This window comes from Ambystoma mexicanum, chromosome 9 (genome assembly GCF_040938575.1).
Source record: "Ambystoma mexicanum isolate Mex_15411 chromosome 9, UKY_AmexF1_1, whole genome shotgun sequence".
Taxonomy (NCBI): domain Eukaryota; kingdom Metazoa; phylum Chordata; class Amphibia; order Caudata; family Ambystomatidae; genus Ambystoma; species Ambystoma mexicanum.
The window spans coordinates 998,322,711-998,346,418 of record NC_090931.1 but is presented as its reverse complement, the minus strand read 5'-3'; the positions used below and the strand labels follow the sequence as shown (position 1 = coordinate 998,346,418).

At 47.2% G+C, this 23,708-nt stretch overlaps 1 protein-coding gene across 2 annotated transcripts in view; it reads left to right on the top strand.

Annotated features, from left to right (window-relative positions):
* OLA1 (Obg like ATPase 1) overlaps nucleotides 1–23,708 on the top strand; it is a 1,322,767-nt gene that overhangs the window by 171,828 nt on the left and 1,127,231 nt on the right. For both annotated transcript variants that reach the window (XM_069616238.1, XM_069616237.1), the window contains exon 4: nucleotides 3,403–3,530. In XM_069616238.1, the coding sequence (XP_069472339.1) occupies nucleotides 3,403–3,530 (128 nt within the window). The remainder of the gene's footprint in view (nucleotides 1–3,402; nucleotides 3,531–23,708) is intronic.

Genomic DNA, 23,708 nt, shown 5'->3' with positions numbered 1-23,708 from the left:
GTGGCAGTGGTTTTACAACAAACTACCATGATTTTTCCAGACCGCGAACACCGGTAGTGTTAAATCACGGGACCCATGTTTTTCAAGATGGCGTCTGAGCCTCCTTTGTTTAAACGGGTCCCGGTCTTCTTTTTTGCCATTTCTTTTTGGAAGGGTCCTTCTAGAGTTTGTCTCTGCGCGCCCAACTAGGTTTGGTCCCTTTGTTCTTACGCCTTTGGCTGGCTTCAGGACTGAAGACTGCCTCTGGCGCCCGAGTGTCTGGGGTGGGCAGGAAGTGAGGGAGGTCCCCGAAACTCCCTGTGCTTAGTCTCCTAGGAGAGCCAAATGCTTTCTGGCGTGATTGGCGGGCTGACTGTCCAGCAAAGAACACCCGCCCTGCACGGGGAGTGGCAGCTAAGCTGGGAGGAATGGGAGAAAACTGTTGAAAAGGCGAGTCTCTTGGCTTGGAAGGCAGAATCGACCACTGGAACAAAAGAACAGAAGACAAGGTGGAAGAGGACAGCTGATACAACTACTGGACCATTGGTTTGCCCGGTGAAGCCCTGCTGCAGGTCCGAATCGCCAAGTTCATCTCGACATATTAGCCCTTCAAGGACGACTTCTCCCTTTGAGTTGGTGGGACCAATCAACTCATAAGCCACCTGGATACCATTCTCGGAGCTGGTTGTATTTTCCTCAGAGTGCTGCAGGAAACCGAATAGCCAAGGAGAAGGAAACAAGTTTATGTGCTTGAAGACAGCTACCGGAATCGAAAATTTGCCAGTTTGCCAGCTTTTGTGACCAGTCCCCATGCAGTGCTGTAGTGCCCCGACGTCCTCCCTCTTGTCCCCATGACTGAGGATCAGGAACAGCAGTCCTCAGCTGCATCTTTTTCTTCAAAACATAAGGCACTGTGAAAACCCGACCGAGAGAGCTTCCCTGTGTTAGCAGCGGAATGCTGGAACGCACTTCCCATGGAAATTAGAGCGGACTCCTCGTTTTGGTCATTCACTCTGTTCACGACTCAGCAATAGCCTGTCATCTGCCTTCTGCAAGTTCCTCACCCTGTAATTCTGTGCTATCTACAGTCTCGGACCACTCTGTAACCTGGTCCATTTTGTAACTATTGATGCTCTCTTGTTGCGGACCATCCTGTAACCTGGTCGCTCATGCTATTTATTGTATTTATCGTCTTCTGCTGTCTATTTCATGTGCAACCTTTCTGTAACCTATGTTGCTTTATAAGTCTAATGCGCCCAGTTATCCAAGGGTTTGGCTGCGCTATACAAATAAACTAAACAAGCTCACATTCCCTCTTGAGATCAGCCTGGCTGCTCAGCTAGCTACCATAAACTGTGTGGTACAGACTTATACCAAAGGTTGGTTTTGCTTACACCTGTAGTCCTAGTTGTGTGTAGTGGTGCCAGGGGGTACTGCATACAAACTTTGCCTAATAGTGCATAAGGTCCATCATTTGCAACACAGATCTTGTATGGCAGGCTGCCCTGAAGTCATGCAGCTGGACAACGCATAGTAGTGGTGTGTTTTCTCCAACTATGTAGGCCAAGCAGAGTTTTCCCTGCAGCAGCAGTTCTCCACCAAAGTTGGCATATCCTCACGATGGCTGGGACGCCAGGTGGAAGAAACTGGGATCGCGCTCTGGTGATTGATCGTCACGTATTTCATCTGATTCCCCATAATTTCAGCTTCTTTCTCTTTCAACAATTTCCTCTTCTGAATATTCGTTGCTCGTACAGATGGGGCTGAATTGTTGTCATAGTTGCTGAATATTGAAGAAGTATAAAATCAAAAGTGAGAAAAGTAAAATAGTTTTTTGTTTGTATACAATAATGAAATGGTTTTACCTTAAAATGCAATGTAAAAAAATAAGAGGAACAGCCATGTTACAAAAACCCATAGTGCAAAGACAAGAATAATAGTTACAGACTTTGAAATTTTGCATTGACACATGTAAAAGAATATGCCCTCTACATATAGAATTTTAATGTTGTTTGGTAAAGACATTTGTACATAATGTAAACGTTTTTTAAATTAAAAGCGATTACAAAGTTCATTCAATTTAGGTAGTGCAAGTCCCTGTTCTCAGTACGTATACTTGGTAGGTAGCTGAACAGAGCAAAAACAAGTCAGGGAGGTTTGGAAATGAAATAGTCTGAAAGAAACCCAATGTTGTCTGATCAGAAAGGGTTGGTTTATACTGGTCGAGGAAAGCGGCGTCTTAACATTTCCATGGAGACACATCCATAGATTGTGCACAGGGGACGTTGACATGATACATGCATTGGTGTTGTGAAAAGGGGCATAAGTGTCTAGTGATGTCAGCTGGAGGGGCGGGTGATCTGAATTACTGCCTCAAGGGCACTCGAACTTAGGGCGATTGGTCAACAGCTAAGTTTAGCACAAGATGGCGGTACCCAACATGTCTGTTTTGCATGTGTAAATGTGAGGCAAAGTAAGGTAAGATGCCTTGGAATTTATTTTATGATCGATATATGCTCGATTGAGCCAGTACATTTTGAGCAGACGTCCACTTTAAGTAATACAAATAGGCTACAGTATTATCAGCTTATATAACTCTGCTGCGTGTTGCTTAATCCTATATGATAGGTGTGGGATAATTAATAAAAAAGATAGTAGAATTGATGGGCTCTGGTTTATACATTTTCAAAAGAGACCCTATCAAAATGTTTACCCTTTGTAGCCAATTGGTTAGGAAACTTGTGCTGTAAAAAGCACTGAGACCTATTTTATGCAAAACGTTCCACAACCGAAGGCTGGCTATCCTATGAAAAGTTGTGCTTACTATGATGACCTTTAACGATTGAACATTTCACAGAAGGCTATTAAAATCCCATGTAAACCCATCCTCTGATTTTACTGAATGTCTTAGAAAAATCATATATTTTCCTCCCTATTTTTGCCACTTCACTTGAGCTCACTCGTAAGTGGTGGAGTGACCTTTATTTCTACCATTTTCGGATTTGTGTTTTTTTCACAAAAAATAATGTAACGAAAAAGAGCAAAATCGTTCAGCTCATGAAAAATACCCTGATTAAAAAGAGGTGAAAAATAATTAAATGTGAATTTGAAATTTTGCAACAAAAGTGTATTTGAAAGTACATAGCGTCCTATTTTTTAAAGGACACTACCCGCACTGCCTATAAGCAGTATCATCTCTGACCCTTTTCATTGCCTTGCTGGCAGGATTTGCTTGTTTGTGTGTAAGAGACTTAATGCTAGTGTATAATTTAATAAGCATAATTTAAAACGAAGAGCATTGCGGCTATGTTTCCAAATAAATATTCTTATTGGCTGAGTACATGGCTTATGTTTGTTTTGATGTTACTGCCATTCTGGATTTACTACTTTTAGTTTTTAAAGAGTTGACTTTCTATTTTTCAGCAAAATCCCAGCATTTCTGAATGTAGTCGATATTGCTGGCCTTGTAAAAGGAGCCAGTAAAGGAGAAGGCCTGGGGAATGCCTTTCTGTCTAATATCAGTGCCTGTGATGGCATCTTCCACTTGACACGTATGTACACTTGGGAATTTCTATAACATGCATGTTTTTATGATGCACATGTATTTATCATTAAATAAAAAACAGTATATTGAAATACCTGTATCTTAAAGCTGAACATCCTTTTTGGCTTAACAAGCTAAGGTAGCATTGGATAAGATGTTTCAGGTGTAGCAAAAAATGCCATGCGTATTTGGAATTATTCTTTGGGGCTCTGTGTTGATCCCCTCTGAAGGCAGTGTTAACAGCATTGTACACTACTTTGGCGAAATCAGGCATACTTTGTATGATTCTAATATTTCTAGTATATGTTGTTGTGTGCTGCTACCTTCTTTCCTCCAGGTTCATGTGTATCTTCTGGCTACAGGATAACGCATTGGAGTGTTTTCTGTACTGCAAACCATAAGTTTCAAAATGTGCGCACACTGTTCATGTCATGCCACAGACTCCCACTAACCAGATAAGGGCGCCGCCAGACCCGGCCAACGATCGGTTATTCAGCCCCCCTGGCGCCCTTATCTGGTTAGTGGGAGCCCTTATCTGGGAGGACCAGCTTACTGCAATTGAAGTCCACCCCTCAACTCAATTGGCCTTGAAAAAGACTTAGGTTGAAATGCGCGTCGGCTGTGTAGCGAGTTACCATGTCAAAAACCTGTCATTCATTTCTACAATGATGTTTTCTTTGGTGCCAACTAACCAAAAATAAACAAACTAATGACTATGACCTGACTTGACCATATAATTGATCTAATCGCTCAACAAGCGACCATTGGGCCACCATACCCTACCAGCGCCCAATTGATCCAGAGTTTGTCACCCCCACAATTCTTATTTTAAATGTGTTGACTTTGTGGATAGGGCCTTTAGGTAGGCCGATGGTAGATGCTATTGTAGTAGTCCAAACAGGGAAAGCACCATGTTTCTAGTCCCCTTCAGCTTATACGACATGCACAAGTACAATTGGAAGAGGATATTTTGAGAGTTGTTGAACCTGTTACGAGAAAGTGAAACTGCTTTTGAAAATAACACGATTTTTAGCAGTAGACAGGGTTGGAAGAAGATATGATAGACTATACAAAATGAGGAGGAGGAAGAGCCCAGAAACAGGATCTGTTTTTCGGAACTGTTAAGACAAAGGAACTTGTCTATCAATTATCCAATCTTGAATGTGTGAGATGCTTGTTGAGCTGTAATTGTAGCCCAATGTTTTTTTGTTGTTTCTTTTCTCCAGCATGGGGTCTGGCATGGATTCACATGCTCATGAATATTCCCCGTCGCCAGGCCGGGAATCCTCGGTATAGAAAAAAATCAGTATCAGTTTCATTTCTGATCTGTCTTTCTTAGTAGTAACCAATCACTGGTCTCTGGGTCATACTGCCCCCAGCCAATGACTGCCCTCTCCCTAAGCCCCGCCCCTTGCAGCCATCCTCAGATTTTTACTGCACGTTCAAGTGTTGGGAGTCCTCGTGCTGTAGCTCTCGAGCTTTTGCTGCGTTTTTGCGCTTTTTCAGGAGATTTTTCTCATTTTTCGGTTAAATAGAGCCTCAAGCTCCACCGTTTCAACGGGGATCCGTTTCAGAGTTTTCTACGCCCCTCAAGGGTGAAGTTTTCGTCGAGTTATGCTTTTGGAGGATTCCAGAAGTTCCGAGGCCTACCCCGGACATGGCCCAGGAGAAAGGAAGCTCGACGCCCGGGAAGCTGTTCAGGACCTGCCCTGGATGCCAGCTTCAGAATGTTTTCAAGGAGGACGAGCATTCGTTATGCCTCTACTGTCTCCATGAGGACAAGACACACACGGAGAAGGACTGTGCGTTTTGTGGGAACATGTTGGAGTGGACCATGAAGGATCGCCACCTCCGTCTCGCCAACTGGCTGGAAGGGAAGAGCCTGTCAGGCGAGAAGAAGAAAAAGAAGTCAGAGCGGTCTTCTAAGTCCTGTGAGGGCACCCTGGCAACGGGGGCCCAACAAAAGGCTAAGCACCGCGAGTCCGCGGGCACCGGGAGCGCCGAAAGATCGGGCTCCTTGGCTGCCAGGCAGGGCGCATCCTCCCCGGCGCCATCAACCACGAGCCAACGCTCTGGCTCGGGTAAGAGGAAGTCCGAGAACCCGGCGAAGCTTCTGGAGAGGCCCCGGTCGATCTCGAAGATTCCGGCAGAGGGGGAGCGAGGATCGGACCCTCCCCCCAAGGTGAAGGCCCCAGGTGTCCAGAAGGTGACGATGGCCTTAATTCACCCTGCTAAGACCTTGATTGAGGATGTCGCCGCGGCCCTGGCTCAGCCTGTGGAGGCTACACCAGTGGAGGCGCCCTCAGGACCCAGAGTCTCCCTGCCACCGCGGAGGGAGTCGTCTTTCAGGCCCATTGAGAAGACCCCCACAAAGTCCTCGTTGGAAAAGGTGGGGGAGGGGCTGGTGGCCATCGTGGATACGGACACGACCTCTGAAGAAGAGCTCATCGAAGTCGTGGAAGAGGCCCAGCCCATCGGGAGGGATCCCGATGAGGGCGACGACGAGAGCAACTGTGTCGCCGACAAGGCTCCTCAAGAGCCCTCGCACCCGTCGTTTCCGGCGCCGCAGGACACTTCAGCGGCCATTTTGTCAGCGATTCATTACTTATGCTCGGAGATAAGGACAAGGTTGCCCCTTCCCCCGACGGAGGTACCTGAGCCAGACCCAATGGGGGAACCGGAGCCAGGACCTTCGGAAAGCCCACCGCATAAGAGGACGATTCATCCTACGCCACCTCTCCCACCTCTGCGGCCTGCTCTGCCTTCCCCCCGGTCTACTACCCACGGGGATGATACAGGCACGGACACGGCTACGACAGGTACAGATGACGCAGACGACGGGACGTGTCCCCCGTCACCCCCTGCTCGGGCGTCCCCGCCCGACGAGATTGGATCCTTTTTATGCCATGATTTCCAGGGCATCCGAGCTTTTCCAGCTCTGCCCAGAAGAGAAGAAGAAAGAAGGGTTCCTTTACCAACGGCACGAGGCAAAAAGGAAGACGGTCCTCGCCGTTACCGCTTCTTGATGACATCTGGGATGAGGGGCTCGCCCTCCTCAAGAACCCTGCCACGGCTCCGGCAAAGAGGGACCGGTACGAGAAGTAGTACCGGGTCCCCGACGCTGCCCCCTTGTGCCTTCAGGCACAACCTACCCCGGATTCGGTCGTCTCGGCAGCGGCAAAGAAGAAAACTGGGGGGCGCATTGGCCTCGACATCAACTTCCCCGCCGGACGGCGAGGGCACGAAGTTGGACACGATGGGACGATGGATCATCTCATCCGCAGCGACGACTATTAAGGCGGCCAACGCCCTGGCTATCGTAGCCCGCTACGACAGGGAGTTGTGGTTCAAAATCGTCCCTCTGTTAGACTTCCTTCCGGACGCCAAAAGGGCTGAGGCCCTTGAAATCCTACAGGAGGGTGAGATTGCTTCGGACCATGCCATCACGGTGGCAACGGACATCGCCGACACCGGTTTCCGTCAGTTAGGCAACGGTGTTTGCTTGAGATGACGAGGATGGCTCAAGGCCACGGATTTCCACCAGGACGTACAAAAGGTTTAAGACATGCCCTTCGACGGGAACAACCTGTTTGGGAAGGCGGTTGATGAGTCCCTTCAGGCCATCAAGACAGACACAGAGACTGCCCGGGCACTGGGAGTGCTCCAACGACGACGGCCGTCCTTTCGGAGCTCTGGAGGCAGACAAGGTGCCTCCAAGGGATCCGGCAGTGGCTCCTCCACGTACCGCCAAGCGGCAAGATCTTCGTCCCAGGAAGCCTACAGGGGACGTGGCAAGTCAGGTGGTGCCCGTCGTCGTCGGCAGGGAGGTCAAGGAGGCAAGGCGGCCTCCAAACAAGATTGAACCGACCGTGGGGTCGGGCCCCCGCCGAAGCACCCCAGTGGGAGGCCGGCTGGCGAGGTTCATCAGAGTGTGGGAGTCCATCTCCACCGACGGTTGGGTGCTGGACGCCCTGGCCCAAGGGCACGCCCTCGAGTTTCAGAAGAAGTGCCCTCGCGTTCCACCCGTGGCCAGGAAGGAAAATCACGTCCCTCAACTACTGTTGGAAGTAAGGGCGATGCTCAAGAAGGGTGCCATCGAGCTCGTCCCAAAGAGGCTTCGGGGCTCCAGAGTTTACTCCAAGGTACTTCCTCGTAAAAAAGAAGACAGGAGGATGGCGCCCCGTCCTGGACCTACGACGACTGAACAAGTACATCAAGGCGCAGAAGTTCCGTATGGTCACCCTCCAACACGTGCTGGGACAGCTGGAGGAGGGCGATTTCCTGTTGTCGTTGGACTTGGAGGATGCGTACTTCCACATCCCTATTCTAAAAAGACACGAAAGTTCCTCAGGTTCGTGGTCCAAGGGCGGCACTACCAGTTCAAGGCCCTCCCGTTCGGATTGAAGTCGGCACCCAGGGTGTTCACCAAGTGCCTCGCACCGGTGGCGGCGTGGCTGCGCCTACAGGGGGTCCACGTCTACCCCTACCTGGACAACTGGCTCATCCGGGCAAGGACGAGGGAGCTCGCTGTGGAGCACACTGCGAAGACCGTCCAGCTGCTCACGGACCTGGGATTCTCCATCAACTTTCCAAAATCCCACCTGGTTCCGTCGCAAGTCGCCCTGTTTCTGGGAGCCAAGCTCGACACAGTGGCGCGGCTGGCCTCGTCGGAGGAAAGGAGCAGGACCATTTTGGGCAAGGTGCAGCGTCTGCTGGCCACAGACATGGCAGGGTAAGATCTATCAAGTCACTCCTCGGGATGATGTCCTCCTGCATTTATGTGGTGCACCTTTGCAGCCTTCGGATGCGCCTCTTACAAGAGTTCCTCGACGCCCACTGGGTCCAGTCGACAGGCAGCTTCGAGGACAGGATCCCTCTCAACGAGACGTTCCGTCAGGCGATCCGGTGGTTGGGGAGTGCACTCCGGAGATCTTCACGCGAGAGGCCTTTGGCTCCCGGAGGAGAAGTCACTCCACATCAACATTTTGGAGCTCAGCGCAGTGTTCTGGGCCCTCAGGTCCTTTCTTCTGTCCCTCAAGGGCAAGGTGGTGAGGATCTTCACCGACAACACCACCACGATGTTCTACATCTGGAAGCAGGGCGGAACCAGGTCCCCGGCCCTATCCAAGGAAGCCCAGGATCTGTGACATTGGGCCGTCGCCCAAGGGATGTTTCTGGTGCCTCTTCATCTGGCAGGAATAAAAAACATGATCGCAGGCTCACTCAGCAGGAAGCTGCGCTCGTACCACGAGTGGGAACTACGCTAGGATCAAGTGGATCGACTCTTCCGACGATGGGGCGAACCCCAAATCGATCTCTTCGCGACGGCGACAAATTTCAAGTGCCGGAGGTTCGACAGCAGGTTCCCCCAGCCGAGGAGCATGGGCGATGCTTTCTCGTTCCCCTGGGACGGCCTATTTCTTTATGCATTCCCTCCGGTGCCGTTGCTGCTCCGGCTCATCAACCAGCTCAAGAGGTCCCGGTGCAGGATGATCATCGTCGCACCGGCGTGGCCGAGACAGATCTGGTTCCCGGACCTTCTGGACTTTTCAACGTCCACACCAGTCAAGCTGACGACGGACGCAGACCTTCTCTCCAGAGGAGGCGGCGCCATTCTTCACCACAACCCGGAGTCGCTGAACTTGCAGGCCTGGCTCCTGCAGCACTAGAGTTTGGAGGGTACGACATCCCGGCCGACTGCAGAGAGGTTCTTGCAAAGGCCAGGGCGTCCTCAACTCAAGTGCTACAGACATAAATGGAAGAGGTTCTCTGTCTGGTGCCGTGCACAGAAGATTAACCCTCTGCGGATTACGGCCCCTCAAGAACTGCCGTACCTACTGTCGCTGGCCAAAGCTGGACTGGCCCACGCCTCCATCAAAATACATCTGGCTGCAATCTCCCGATATACCAGGACTACGGGACGGGCGTCCTTGTTGTCTCATCGCCTGGTGAATGAATTCATGAAGGGGCTATTCCGATCATTCCCGCCGGTGAAGGCTCCTGCCCCGGCGTGGTAGCTTAATGTGGTGCTGACCTGGCTCATGGGGGCCCCATTCGAGCCTATGCATTCGGCGCCTCTGACGTTTCTGTCATGGAAGACAGCTTTCCTCGTGGCCATCACCTCCGCACGACGAGTGGGAGAGATCCAGGCCCTATCTTGGAAGCCTCCATACTTGACTTTTCATGACACGAGGGTGGTGCTGAGGACGCACCCCTCCTTTATGCCCAAGGTGCCGTCGGACTTCCACCTCAACGAGCCCTTGGTGTTGCCAGTTTTCTTCCCGTCGCCTTCGTCGCCGGCCGAGAGGACTTTGCACTCGCTGGATGTAGCTAGAGCGCTGAAGTTCTACGTGGACCGCACAAAGAGTTTTCGGAAGATGTCACAGCTGTTTGTGAACTTTGGGACTGTGAATCAAGGGAAAGCTCTCTCGAAGACTTCCATTTCCAGATGGCTCTCCGGCTGCATCATGCACTGTCACCGGTTGGCAAACCGACCGCTGCCCGGCCGTCCGAGAGCCCATTTGACCAGAGTGATCGCTGCTACCACGGAGTTCCTGTCTGGTGTGCCCCTGCTAGACATCTGCAGGGCTGCGACGTGGAGGTTGACGCACACCTTCACAAGATTCTACTGCGTCGATCGGGAATCCAGGGAGGAGTCCAGGGTCGGCCAAGCAGTGCTGCGCAACCTGTTTGCCTAAGGTGAGCCTGTTGAGGAGGTAAGAGATGCTTAATGTTGAGTTGTTGTATTGCTTAATGTTGAGCCTGTTGCCACCTCCCGTGGTTGTGCATGTGTGTACTGCTATGTATTCTCTTATTCATGAGCATGTGAATCCATGCCAGACGCCATGCTGGAGAAGGAACAAGTTACTTACCTGTAACTGTTGTTCTCCAGCATGGGTCTGGCATGGATTCACATGTGAACCCTCCCGCCTACCCCTTTGCAGCTCTTCACTTGGTCATACTGCCACTTGGCATGCTACCAAATCTGAGGATGGCTGCCAGAGGCGGGGCTTAGGGAGAGGGCAGTCTTTGGCTGGGGCAGTATGACCCAGAGATCAGTGATTGGTTACTACTAAGAAAGACGGATCAGAAACGAAACTGATACTGATTTTTTTCTTTACCGAGTATTCCCATCCTGACGACGGGGAATATTCATGAGCATGTGAATCCATGCCAGACCCATGCTGGAGTAAGTAACTTGTTCCTTCTTTCCTTCCGGTTTTTTGACTGGCTTTGCCTAGGATCACCATTCCAGGGCTAAAGCACCTAGCTTCTTATAATATAGAAAACAATCATTTTCACACGTCAAAAGCAAATCCCAAGAAACTCATCAAATGGTACTTGACAGCATTAAATTCTGAACAATCAATGCAGGTTGTGCAAACAAGAATATGCCAAAATTAGGCAGAAAGTAAGGGAACAAGAAAAAGGAGAAAGATGAGGAAAGGAGGAGAAGAAAAAAAAATAACAAGCGCAGCACAGTAAATAACATTGGTTACATAGTGGAAACATTAGCCATATGTTTCTAAGAATGATCCCCCTATATCTGTACATTTGTCAGTGTCTCCAGTCTGCTTGGAAATGGCCCTCTCATATGTGGAAACAGTTCATCCACCCAATCAGTAATACAGGAGGCCTCTGACTTCCATGCCCTCAGGATACTTTTTTTTGCCACCATACAAGCCCAGACTTCTTTGCAAGATGAACGTCCTCCAATGGAGATACATCTCCGAGAACGATAATGGATGCATTCATTGTAATAGTGCAGCTCAAATCCAGGCCCAGTCTTTCACAAACTCATTTCCAGAAGTCTCTTGTTTTTGGGCATGCCCAGAGTAAATGACTTAAAGAGCCCCTTGTCAGTTTGAATTTCCAACATTGGCCACTGTCTATAAGGTGTCTCTTGAACATTTATTCCGGAGTCCAATAGGTTCTGAAGAAGAGTTTAGTCTGAGATGCTCTTAAGCCCCAATCCATGCTGACTAGACTGACATTATTACAGCATATCTCTCAGCAGTCCTGATCAATTTTTTCACCTAGATCATTAGCCCAAATATTGGCCAGTTCAGAGTCTCCTCTACGACTGGATAACAGTATTCCTTGCATTGTGGCAGCTGGATGTAGAGCACGTTTGCAGAGCTCCAGCGCTGTCCATGCTGTATTTGGAGACCTCAATTACGCAGGATCTATTTTGGCTGCAATGATTCCCCTAAATTGCCTGTACTCTGCGTAGGTGCAATCACTGAAGTCGAAATCAAGGCAAAGACGTGCGAAGGGGACCCAATTTCCATCCACAATCAAATTTTTGATACTTTTGATTCCTCCCACGAACCAGGATGGCCAGAAGAGTACTTTCCCATTGCTGGTAAATGCCAGATTTAGGCAGATCGATGCGTCCAGCAACAGGTACGGATCACTTCCAATCCGGCCCGCCATGTGGTGCCAGCACTCGGGCAGGAAGACTGTCAGGGGGTTCTCATGTTGAGATGGTCCTGTCACTGCTATCAACAAGGCTTTAGGCGGCCTGCGTTGTTTTATTTTTTAACTTTATTTTTAAATTGCCATTATACAAATGGGACATGGATAAAAAAAAACATTTTACATTCAGCATTGGATATTTGTAACATGAATATTTCCAATCAGTCTTAATTATACATCAAAAAAAAAAACCCAGAGCATGTCAGAATGGGGGGGGGGGATAAAGAAGTGGTGGTATATAACTCCTCGGCTACAGTTCTAAACAGTTTAACCATCACCTACATCATCTACATTTTCTAGGTATTCCCTGAGAGGGGCCTAGATGTCCTTCGGTCTAGAAATAGTATTTATACCACAGAGGTATGCTTCTTTGCTGTCTTGAACATTTATGAGGTCTCTGAGCCATTGTCTGTGCGTAGGAGAGGTATTGGATTTCCATTTTTTCAGGATATTTCGCTTTTGCCACTGCTCCTCCTATTGCAAAGAGCCTACGAGTCTTCGTGGAGACCTTACCTATGTACCCCAAGAGATATTTTAATGGCGTTGCTGGGATATGTATGTTCAGTATTTCACTCATGGTGGCTGCAATCTCCTCCCAGAATTGCTTTATTGGAGGGCACTCCCAGAACATGTGTATAGTATTGGCAGTCGCTGCACCGCACTTGGGGCATGTAGCTTGTTTATCAGGGTTGAATTCGGCTGCCTTGTATGGAGTAATATGCAGGTGGTTTAAGATTTTGAACTCTATCAACCTAAAGTTAGCACACATTGAGATGGATTTAGTGTACCTGCAATAGTTCACCCATTGTTGTTCAGTGATTGAAATGTTTAGGTCCTTTTCCCATTTATATCTCATGACATTTTTAGATGGGGCATTGCGTCGTATTGCTCTATACAAAGTGGAGACATTACTGGTGAAGCCTTCCTGGGTTAGTATGTCTGATAAGAATTTATGTATTGGCGATGCGTTCGGGAAGGATGGCCATTTTTTCCTGCAAGCCGCTTTCATCTGTTGATATTGTAGAATCGCGAATAGGCCGGGGCCCATTCTGGTTTGGATTTCTGCAGCCGCAAGGAATCTCCCCTCAGGAAAAAGGTCACCTATTTTTGCCTCCATACTCGTGTCCCATCTTCTTTGAATGGTACTCTCCATGGTGGGTTCAAGTGCTGGGTATTTCAACAGCAGCAAGTGAGGCCAATATGGAGTATCACATCCCACTCTCTTAAGTATCCATGTCCATGCACGCACCGTTGAGGATAATGGGTCTGCCAGCACTTTCTCCCCTGCAATCCTGGCGAATATCATGCTCTTCAAATTGAAGGGGGAAGCCGCAAACTCTTCAGCATGGATGTGCGCAAACTGTTCTGTATTGTTGTACCAGAATTTGGCAAAGTAGGCCTGTGCGGAGTAATAGTATAGTAGAAAATCCGGAGCTGCCAGCCTCCGGTGTCATGACTCTCCTATAGCTTTGCCCAACTCATTCGGGGGTGACCCCCAGCCCCAGACTAAGCTTGACACCTTCAGCAGGGAGATACGACCATACATAGACAGTGGTAACTTTGCCCAGATATTGAGCTTGTGTTCCAGCCGTGTTAGAAATGGCGCATAGTTATTGTAGAGAGTTTGCTTATCTGTTGCCATTACTATGCCCAGATATCTCGCGCTAGTTGGAGACCATTTGAAACCGTCCATGGATGCAGATTTACCAGTAGAGTCAGACCAGGGGATAATTTCAGACTTGGCTTGATTTATTTTGTATCCTGAGTATTTAGTGAAGACTTCAACATCCTGCATCACTGGTTTAAGATGTATATCCGGGTTTCTAAGATACGACATAGTGTCTGCATAAAATGAAATAAACTGGGGTATCCCCATTATCCGGATGCCTCTCCAGGAGTCCCTGTGCCGTAGGTGTGCCGTCATCCCTTCGGTTAGTGCGAAAATTAGTGGAGAGAGGGGACAACCTTGTCTGGTACCCCTTTGCAGCTCAAAACTAGGTGACAGTGTCTTATTGGTCCTCACTCTGGCAATTGGCTTGCAATAGAGCAACTTTATAGAACAGAGAAATTCAGGACCAAAACCCATTTTGTGTAATATGGCATACAGACATTTCCATGAAATGGAATCAAACGCTTTTTCTAGCGTTACGGCCACTATCTGTGCTTGGGGATCCATCTGAGAGGCTATGGCGAAGAACCTCCACAGGTTAAGGGCTGTAGATCGGCCAGGTATAAAGCCGGACTGGTCTGGGTGTATTACTTTGGTCATGTATGGGTTCAATTTATTGGCTAAGGCCTTAGCATAGATTTTGGTGTCTACATTAATTAGCGATAATGGCGTGTAGGAGGAAGGATCTTGTGGGGGTTTATGAGGTTTTAATAGATCGTGATGATGGCTTCTCTCATTGAGTCCGGCAGGGAGCCCCTCTCCATAGATTCCTCCCACAATTCCGCTAGCCTAGGGGCCAGTTCCTCTGAGTGACTTGTAAAGGTCTGCAGGCATACCGTCCGACCCGGGTGTTCTTCCTGCCTTGAGATCCTTGATTGCCTGTTTTATATCTTCCAGGCTCAGGGAGAGGTCGATGTTGGCACGTTCGTTTGGGTCTAATGTAGGTAGAGGGAATGAATCAAGGAATTGTTGTACCTAGTCTATTGAGACTTGTTCTGCATTTGCGTATATGCGTATAGCTCCATGTAAAACCTTTGAAATACCGTGTTCACCCTCTGATGGTGTACATGTGTGATGCCCTCCTTGTCTGTTATACTGGTTATCTGTCGATGTCCGTACTCGGTTTTCATTAAATTGGCCAATATCCTTCCAGACTTATTACCTTCACCATATCTTCTGGCCTTGGTGGGCTGTATCATCTACCAGACTTCGCGTTCCGCGAGGGCTGCAAATTCCGCTAAGGCGTCATGTAGTGGGACAAGATTACTTGGGCCTGGCGAGTCCGTGTATGCTCTCTCTGCTGTCTTGATGTGTTCCTCGGTGCAAGATAGCTGTAGGCGAATTTCCTTCAGTGTGCCGTGAGCGGTTGAGATCAAGTACCCCCTTGCCATACTTTGAAGGCCTCCCAGACTGTGGAACGTGAGCTGACTGAATTTTGATTGCACTCAAAGAAGTCTGTCACATCGATCCGCAGTTGCTCCAGTAAACTGTCATCTCGCAGGATATCTGGAGGCATTTTCCAGGTACGCTGAGACATTATGGGCGCTCCAACCTGAATCTCCAGAACAATCGGGGAGTGGTCAGACAACGTCTAGGGAACGATTGTGCTTTCTTTCGTTTCCGGGATGCAGACCGTGGAGCAGAGCCAATAATCGATACGTTAGAGCGAGCTGTGTACTTGAGAGTGGAATGTGTAAACTCTGTCACAGGGATGCAGTTCTCTACATACATCTGAGAGCGGCAGCATGGACATAGCCTGTTTGATAGTTAAAGCAGCTTTGGAGTCTGAACGCTGTCCCGTGGAGGTCCTGTCTTGTGCAGGGTCAAGGATGGTATTAAGTTTGCCTCCCCTTATCACCCATGCTTCATCTGCTGGCATTATCAATGTAAAGATTTGCAGATAGAATTGCAGAGAGTCTATATTGGGGCCATATGTAACACTATTAACAATAATTACGTCTTGCCCCTGCAACTTTCCCCATATTATTACATATCGACCCTCCGGATCCACTTTGGACTTGGAGACAGTTAATCCAAGTCTATGGTGAATTATTGTCATCACTCCCCTTGATTGCGAGGAAAAGTCTGTGGCGAAGTGCGAGCAAACCAGCCTGTTACCCGCTTTGTTTCATGCGTTTCCTGTAGCAGTAGGATATCAATTCTATGTCTATTAGCATAGGTCAACACTTTTCGAGCTTTAATAGGATTGACCAAACCCCTCACGTTCCACTAAAGAATTCTGGTGCACCTAGTCAATCTTGGTGATGCCATGTAAAGTGAACATTAGTAAAGGTCTACCCCCCTTATAGTAGTTTAGTTTCCATACCCAATGCGACAATGCCAGACTTTTAACAAATTGAACATAACGTTGAACTTTGTGAAAAAAACAACTCTCCCACCTAACCTCATGGACCGGATAGATACATATGAACACTCTGACCTGAATAGACTCAATTCCATGAAGGCAGATTATCAGCAACCCTTCCCACCCCCCACCCTCACCATCCCCCCCAATCGGGCGGTGTATCCCAATAAACTTGCTGCAACTTCGCAATAATGGGGCGGGATGGCCTACCACCGTCTCCAGAGTCGTAGTTTCAACAGTAGATTACAAATGGTGTGCTGTATTGTATTTCGGAGCTGTTTGTAGATAATGGAACTTTCTCTAGGATTAGCTGCCTAAACTGGCAAGGTCATGTCTCGCTAGGTACAGCCGGGAAATACTGTTCAATATACGTCAAAGCTTCCTTGGGGGTTACAAAAAATTGCGTTTTGCCCTCATGTTGAATCCGGAACCTGGAGGGGAACAGCGTTGCATACACTATCTTTCTCTCCCGCAGTTTCTTTTTAACATGCTCAAATGAACGGCACGCAGCTTGGTCCCCGTTGTGAAATCGGGGTATATATGGATGCGGTTGGAATTGTAGAGCAGGGGCCCCTGTTATCACGCCAAACGCAGGATGTGGTCACGGTCCCTATAGATGAGCAATCGCGCTATAATTGTGCGTGGCGAGGGCGGGGGGGCAGTCGCCCTGTGTTACCTCTCGACCAGAAATTGCTTGGAGAACTGCGCATCCGGAAACGGTGATCGGAGTAGTGCCTCAAGGAATTGCTCCATGGGGGTATCGGTTTTACGTTCCTCCACCCCGACCACCCTTATATTATTCTGTCTTGAGCAGGATTCAAAGTCATCACATTTATTTTGAAGAAGCTGAACATCTTTTTGAAGTTTTACTATGGCTGTATTCTGCGAAGTAAATGTGTCCTCCAGAGCAGATACCCTGTTCTCAGCCTCTGAGACCCTAGAGTTAACCTTCCTGATGTCTGCACGGCTATGTTATCCCCTATATCATCCAGCTTGGTAATGATGGCTGCAAATCCTCTCTCCATTGCGGCCGTATACAGAGTCATACTTTGGTCTGGGGTGGGAGACCTGGATGGGACTTGTGGATCAGTGTCAAGATCATGTGCAGTGGTATTAGCGAAAACGTCCATAGGGCCCTTTCTCTTGTCTTTATTTTTGGCGCCCCCGCCATAATGGCATCCCAAACCAGTGCTGGGATGATTCACTGAAGGGCTGCCTACAACCGTAGCACCTGTATGTTTGTTAGCCTTGTGCCCAAATAAGATGTGAGACAAAGTTAATAATTCGGGCTCAGACCACCCCAGCGTATGTTCACAATGTCCAGCCGATGGTGTGCTCTGGTCCGCCCCTGTTGGTATGCCCCGGCGACACAGACCGTGTGTCGGGGAAACCATCCGCCGCAGCCTAGGGTCTCGGTAGTGGTCTCCCGTGGGGAAATCAGTGCGTGCCTGCCTTTCGGGGGGAGCCCCGTGGATAATCTGCAGCGGGGCCGTGCAGGAGCAGGTGAGATGCAGGGATATCGGAGGGGGGGTGGCACGGCCCCCACAATAGGCTCCGAGTGCCCCCCCACATACCTCAATGATATTGGGCGAGCCGGTCCGGACCGCAGCCGCCCACGTCACAGCAGCACTCCATTGTCAAGGAGCGAGGCAGCCCAAGTGCGTCCGTCGCGCTCCACAAGCCTGCACCTCCACCCAGAATATCCAACTCCTGCTCCAGGGCAGGCCAAAGGCACTGTGTGCCCACTGCGGGGGAGGGGAGACGGGTTCCGCAACCCCCCCCCCCACCACCTCTATCAGGATTGAGGTCCCTGCGGCTCCCACCGTGCAGCCCCTGCCGGGTGCGACGGGGCTCAGAACCTTCCCGGCCGCTCACCGCAGCGGCCCCACCTCCCAGCCACTAAGGGAGCGAAGCGGTCCACAATTAGTAGAGGCCTCGGCGGAACGGACTCCAAATGCCAGCAATGAGGAACCGTTTGCGTACAGGGACCATATGTATAGCTTCCTGAGAGTTTCCCACTCTATTTACTTCGTCAGCTACACCATTGCGCAGGATATAGGCGATCAGGATGTAACTGCTACGGAGCTATCACATCAGGCGGCCATCTTCCACGGCATACCACAGCGCCCCCCTTAGGTGCTATGTGTGAGACACTATTACGCTCTGCTGCAGTCTCCTCTGATAGATCTTGTTCAGAACCAACAGTCCGACATAGATGTCTGACAGAAACTGCAAGATGATAATCGAAGTTTGGCAAGTTCATACCACCATGTCTCAGTGGCAGCTTCATTTTCCATAGAGCCAGCCTTGGCGGCTCGTCATCCCACAAACTTGTGTATAGCACTATCCAGTTCTTTGAAAATGTATTTGGGCGTCTTAATGTAAACAAATAAACATAAACATGATGGGGAGCATTGAGCGAATTTAATTTATTCTTAATGCTATGTTCATTTTGATGCTGTTAATTTTGCCCCACAGTGAAAGTTTCAGGAGCGCCCATCTGTCCAGGTCAGATTTAAGCTTCGGTATTATTGAATCAAAATTCATCTTTGGCAATCTCTCAATCTTGGAGCCAATCCCGATTCCTAGGTATTTCATTTTCTCAGGGCACCCCATAAAGTCAAATTGGCTACACGTGTGCCTCATGCATGAGTTGTTAATGGTTTTATTCTCAGATTTGGTGCAGTTCACCTTGTAACCAGACACTTTAGAAAAGCACTGGATATCTTCCATTAAATGCGGAATACCAGTGCCAGGGTCACATAGGCACACCAGCAAGTTATCTGCACAGAGCCAAATTTTGCTTGCACCCACACCTTCTCCAATTGAGAGCGGGCATCCTTGCCTAGTCCCCCTCCAATGTTATTGTGCTCTCTAAGGGTGTGGCTTGCTCATTCATCTGGCGTGGGATAATAACACAGTCAACAAAGGATTGTATTGCATTCTGGTCACAACTAAATTCTGATTTGTAGAGTTTTTCATAAAACCCTCTAAATATTTAATTTGTTCTTTTGATGTGTCACCATATTGCCGGACAAATCTCTTACCGCAATAATGCTTCGGTCACTCTCTGCGTCCTTTAGTCTGTGTGCAAGTAGTCTTCCAGCCTTTTCTCCATTTTCAAAATAATTAATTTTACTCCTGAATTAAAGCATAGTCGACCTGGTCAAATATAATTTAGTTTATTTCGTATTTCTTCTTTCTGGGTTTCGATCTCACATCCTGGTCATGATTCATCGCATATTGCTTCTCTGGCACTTTAGCTTCTTCAGATAGGCTCTTCAACTCGTTTTCATTCATTTTCTGGTAATTACCTGTCTTGGACATCAATACACCTTGCATATAGAACTTCATTGCCTCCCAGACAATTGGAACAGCGATTTCATCAGTTCTTTTGATTGCAATAAAGTTCTCAACTTCACGCACAATCTCCTCTTTGATGCGCTCGTTCTGTAACACGGCTGTGCTCATTCTCCAACTGAAAGATGTACTTTATGTGTATTTGCAAGGAGCGGCATAATGATATTGGAGCGTGATCAGAAACCCTGATGATTCCGATATGAGTTATAGCAGCTAGGTGTCACGTGCCCTGATGTAAGAAAAAGATCAATAAATGCAGAGTGAAAACTGTAATCTCGTTCAGATGGATGTTCTAGACGCCAGATATCAGCTAGGTGTAACTCATCTATCAAATTCCCAGGAGATCTCCTACTTCTCTTCGGTATTCTTGAACTATCTCCATTGGAGCGATCAAGTCATGGGTCCAAAACCAAGTTAAAATCTCCAGTTAGAATAACAGAATCAACTTTGCAATTTTGGTTATATTGTGCGAGTATCTGAAAAAAAAGTGACCAAAACAATTCTCCCTTCCTTATCAGTGTTGTTCACATGTAAATTCTTTTTATTAGAATCGAGACACCACTTTTGATAGATGTACGTGTGGAAAGGTAAGTTTGACCACCCAACTCCGCCTAGGTTTAATAGCCTCATCACTGAGGAGGGTCTCCTGGAGAAAAGTTATCTGGGAATCATTAGAGTAGGTTTGAAATGAGAAAGAGGAAGGATCAAGTAGGTCAGCATGTGGCTTCATGTAGCTGTTAAGCACCTATGGTTAAAGAATTGATCCTTGGAACTTACAGTTTCTGACAAAGATTTTGGAGATAAAAGGCCTGATCTTACTTGTGTTCTCAAGAAAAGTTGTAATCCATTTTAAAGCAAGGCCTAATGTGTTATTACTGGCGATTTAGGATTAGTGCGCCTTCCCTGAGTTTTAGTGGTTTTTTCTTTGGTGATTGGGTAGCCTGACAGCAGAGACCTAGTGAAGACTGATACCCACGGTTCCATGTGCTAATATCCCTGCAAAAATATTGCCATACAATATCGCCACATTTTTGCGGCGATATTAAGGCATGGAACCTGCGGGGGACACCACCACAACCCCTGTATTTTGAAAGGAGCGGGGGGCACCCCTGCTCCCAAAAAAACCCTAATATTATCCCCACTAAAAATATCACCTATGGCCGTTCCTGACGACCATATATACGGCGATATTTTTGGTGGGGATAATATTACCTGATACCATACCCACTAGTCCGTCAAATAGTGAAAACAGGAAGGGGATTTTACTAGGTCTGGATCATGCGCCTGTGCTTCTAAATAAGGAAGTTTTTAAGTACTTTCGTGCTAAGACTTTGTCATCTCATTTCAGGTTTATACATGGTGCCAACATTCTCCCAATTGGAGAGTGCTATTGTTTCACCCTTGCCTGGGCTTTCTCAAGCAACAATGAAATTGTAATATCCAAAAGAGTAGCGTCAACGCAGTTTTGTCTGAATTCAGACACTGTTACTTAGTTTGAAGCATGCCACTGTTTATAAGCACTCAGTACATTCTTCTCTTATTACATGTGTATTATATTCTTTCGTTTTACATACATGTCTCTCAGATTCAAATTGTTACATTATCCTACAGTTTGATCTCAGCACATATTTCTGGCACAAGTTCAGGTTGAGTTTGATCCTGTTTGGTTATGCCAGTTCATTCTAATCGTCTACTGTTCTATGAGCATAAATTATCAGCACCTCAAAACATTGCTTTGTCTTTACTCAATATCTTTCAGGATGGCAGCGCTTTGCGTTGTTGCACGAGGAACAACGCAAGCGCCGCCATCCTGAAAGATATCGGGTTTTTGACCTTGGGACCTCATGTTGACCTGCTTATTGGATTTCCCTTTGCGAGTCTCCTGAAATGGTTCCTGGAGTTGGGACATCTTCTGATCTGTTCCCACGATATTTCATGTTATGGAATAATAGGATTCTGGGAGGATTTGGGTGTGTTCTTGTCAGTAATTCTGATTTGGTAGACTCTCTTCCCGGTTTCGTCCTGGGACTCATTTTGTTAGTGGACTGCTTCTCGATTGCATTGTCGATTGTGGAGTTTGGACATCTGCTTACCCGTTTGCACTTCTGCTTACCCGTTTGCATTAACCGTCATTGTGCCATACCCGTTTGCATTAACCGTCATTGTGCCATCATGTGGACTTATCATTGGTGTTGTTTTTTACCTTTTAGACTTTTCCTTTGAGTGGATTTGTCCTCTATGGGTTGGACAAATATCCCCAAGCATCAGGTACCCGACTGCATAGTGGTAATCGGGATTGGGCAATTATCATATACGTATACCAGCCCCTTGTTTCAGTTGCAGACTTAGAAGGGAGCCTGGTGGCATTCCTCCCCACTCTTGCGCCACGCTGATAATTGACAGGTGCTCTTATCACTTCGTTGATTGCTTGTTTGCACAATTAGAGTAGCCCTGCCTGTGACAACCACGCTAGGACGTGGCACACACACAATCACTTGTTGAATCAATTGCCTATATTTCTAATCATTTAATCCTAGGTAACACAATTCTATTGCATTTCCTTATTGGCTGCTTCCTTGACAATATATTCAAATAATTGAAGTGGTTTCTTACATCACGTTAATTTCCTAATAATTAATCCCACATTTTAGAACACTTAATTTCTCCAGTATTAGCGACAAGTATTGGTGCCGGAAAAAGATTGCATAAATATCAACACTTTTATCAATCAATAGAAATCAATTCCCCATGTAAACATGGTGCTATGTGTTGCTAGCATGTGCATGCAATTTTGAATGCAGGCTGTGTTTCATCTAATTCTGCAGGTTTCTGTTAGGGAAGCAGTGCCATCAGTTTAGAACGCACAAGATATTGATTTAACCACTGAACACAGGAAAGGGGTTTTATGATTTTCTAATAGATTGATGAATACTCCCTTCACTTCGCAGATACATATCCCCTTCTGAACAATGTCAAGAGAGGGGAAAGAATGCAATTTATATTTTCAAAACTTTCCACGGGAAATGACATGCTAGAATTAAACTCCCTTTTATGGGAAAATGCCCCTTTTTAAATATCTATGGCTTTCAAATGTCACAAGTTATCAAGCAATTCTCTGTTCGGAAATGGAATGTGTCTATTTGAATCAAAGCCTAAGTTGATGACTACACCTGTAAAAACACTGGTTACAATTTGATTGGGTTTAATTTACAAAAAACAGTGCTTTAGCTACAGATATGCTATCCTTTCTACACAGCACAACAAATCCTGTTGGTTCTTATTGCAATGAAATCTTACTCGTCATTGAATACAGTGTGGAAGCAAAGGGCACTTGCCATCACAGTATCCAAGTCTGTTATTGGAAATGGGCTCCCCCTAGTGATATCACCTACCAAGTTCCCTCCCACTTTATGGATTTAACAGGGAGCGTATCTAATTGGAATGGGGAATTTCGTTAGTCACTTTTGAATAATTCTTTAATGCACTGAGCCAGGATGGGCTTATATGGGTTTTCAAAAGAACTCTTGTCAGATTCTCCTTCCTCATGGAAAGCAGGTCTGCCCCAGGTGCAAGTTCCCCCATAGATGAGGCACAATCCTCCAGATGTTATCCAAGCTCAGCTCTCATCCATTTGATGCAAAGGCGATTCTTCTATGCAGCCTTTGATTCCAAAGTTCTCCAGTTTTTGTCACTCCTGTGTGTACCTTCTTTTATAATGGTAATTTTTCCTACCCTTGTGTTCGTGACCTCACATATTTTTGATAGGTTAAACCTTTCCATTGGCTTGCTTAAAAGTCAGGCATTCCGAGAGAATGCACACCACCCTCCCCCAAATCTTCATAGCTGAATCATTTTCAATACATGGGAAAACGTGGGGGGTTGCCTGCTCTGAATACTTTTGAATGCAAAATAATTTTTGTTCCATATCGTGACAACATGGCATCGATGAAATGTGGATTTCTGGGTTCCCCCGGACCTGATGGAAACGGAGATACCCAACATGAAACTGTGATGAAATACGAATTGTTTATTTATAATTTTGATTCAGATGTTCATTTGATAGAAGATGGTCTCGTGGTATTTGGGTAATTTCATTTGCATTGTAATTCATATGGTTATGGACTTAAATCAAAAAGCAAATTTAAATGCATGATTAATGTTTATTCCAATGGCACATTATATTTCTGAAGCATGGTTACATCCATATGTTTAATTTCTTAGAATTGTGAAACCCTCGTGCTAGGATCATGAGTTATGTAAATAGCTGTCAGAGTCCCCATGTATGGTCTGTATTGCATTAACGGGCATCTTGT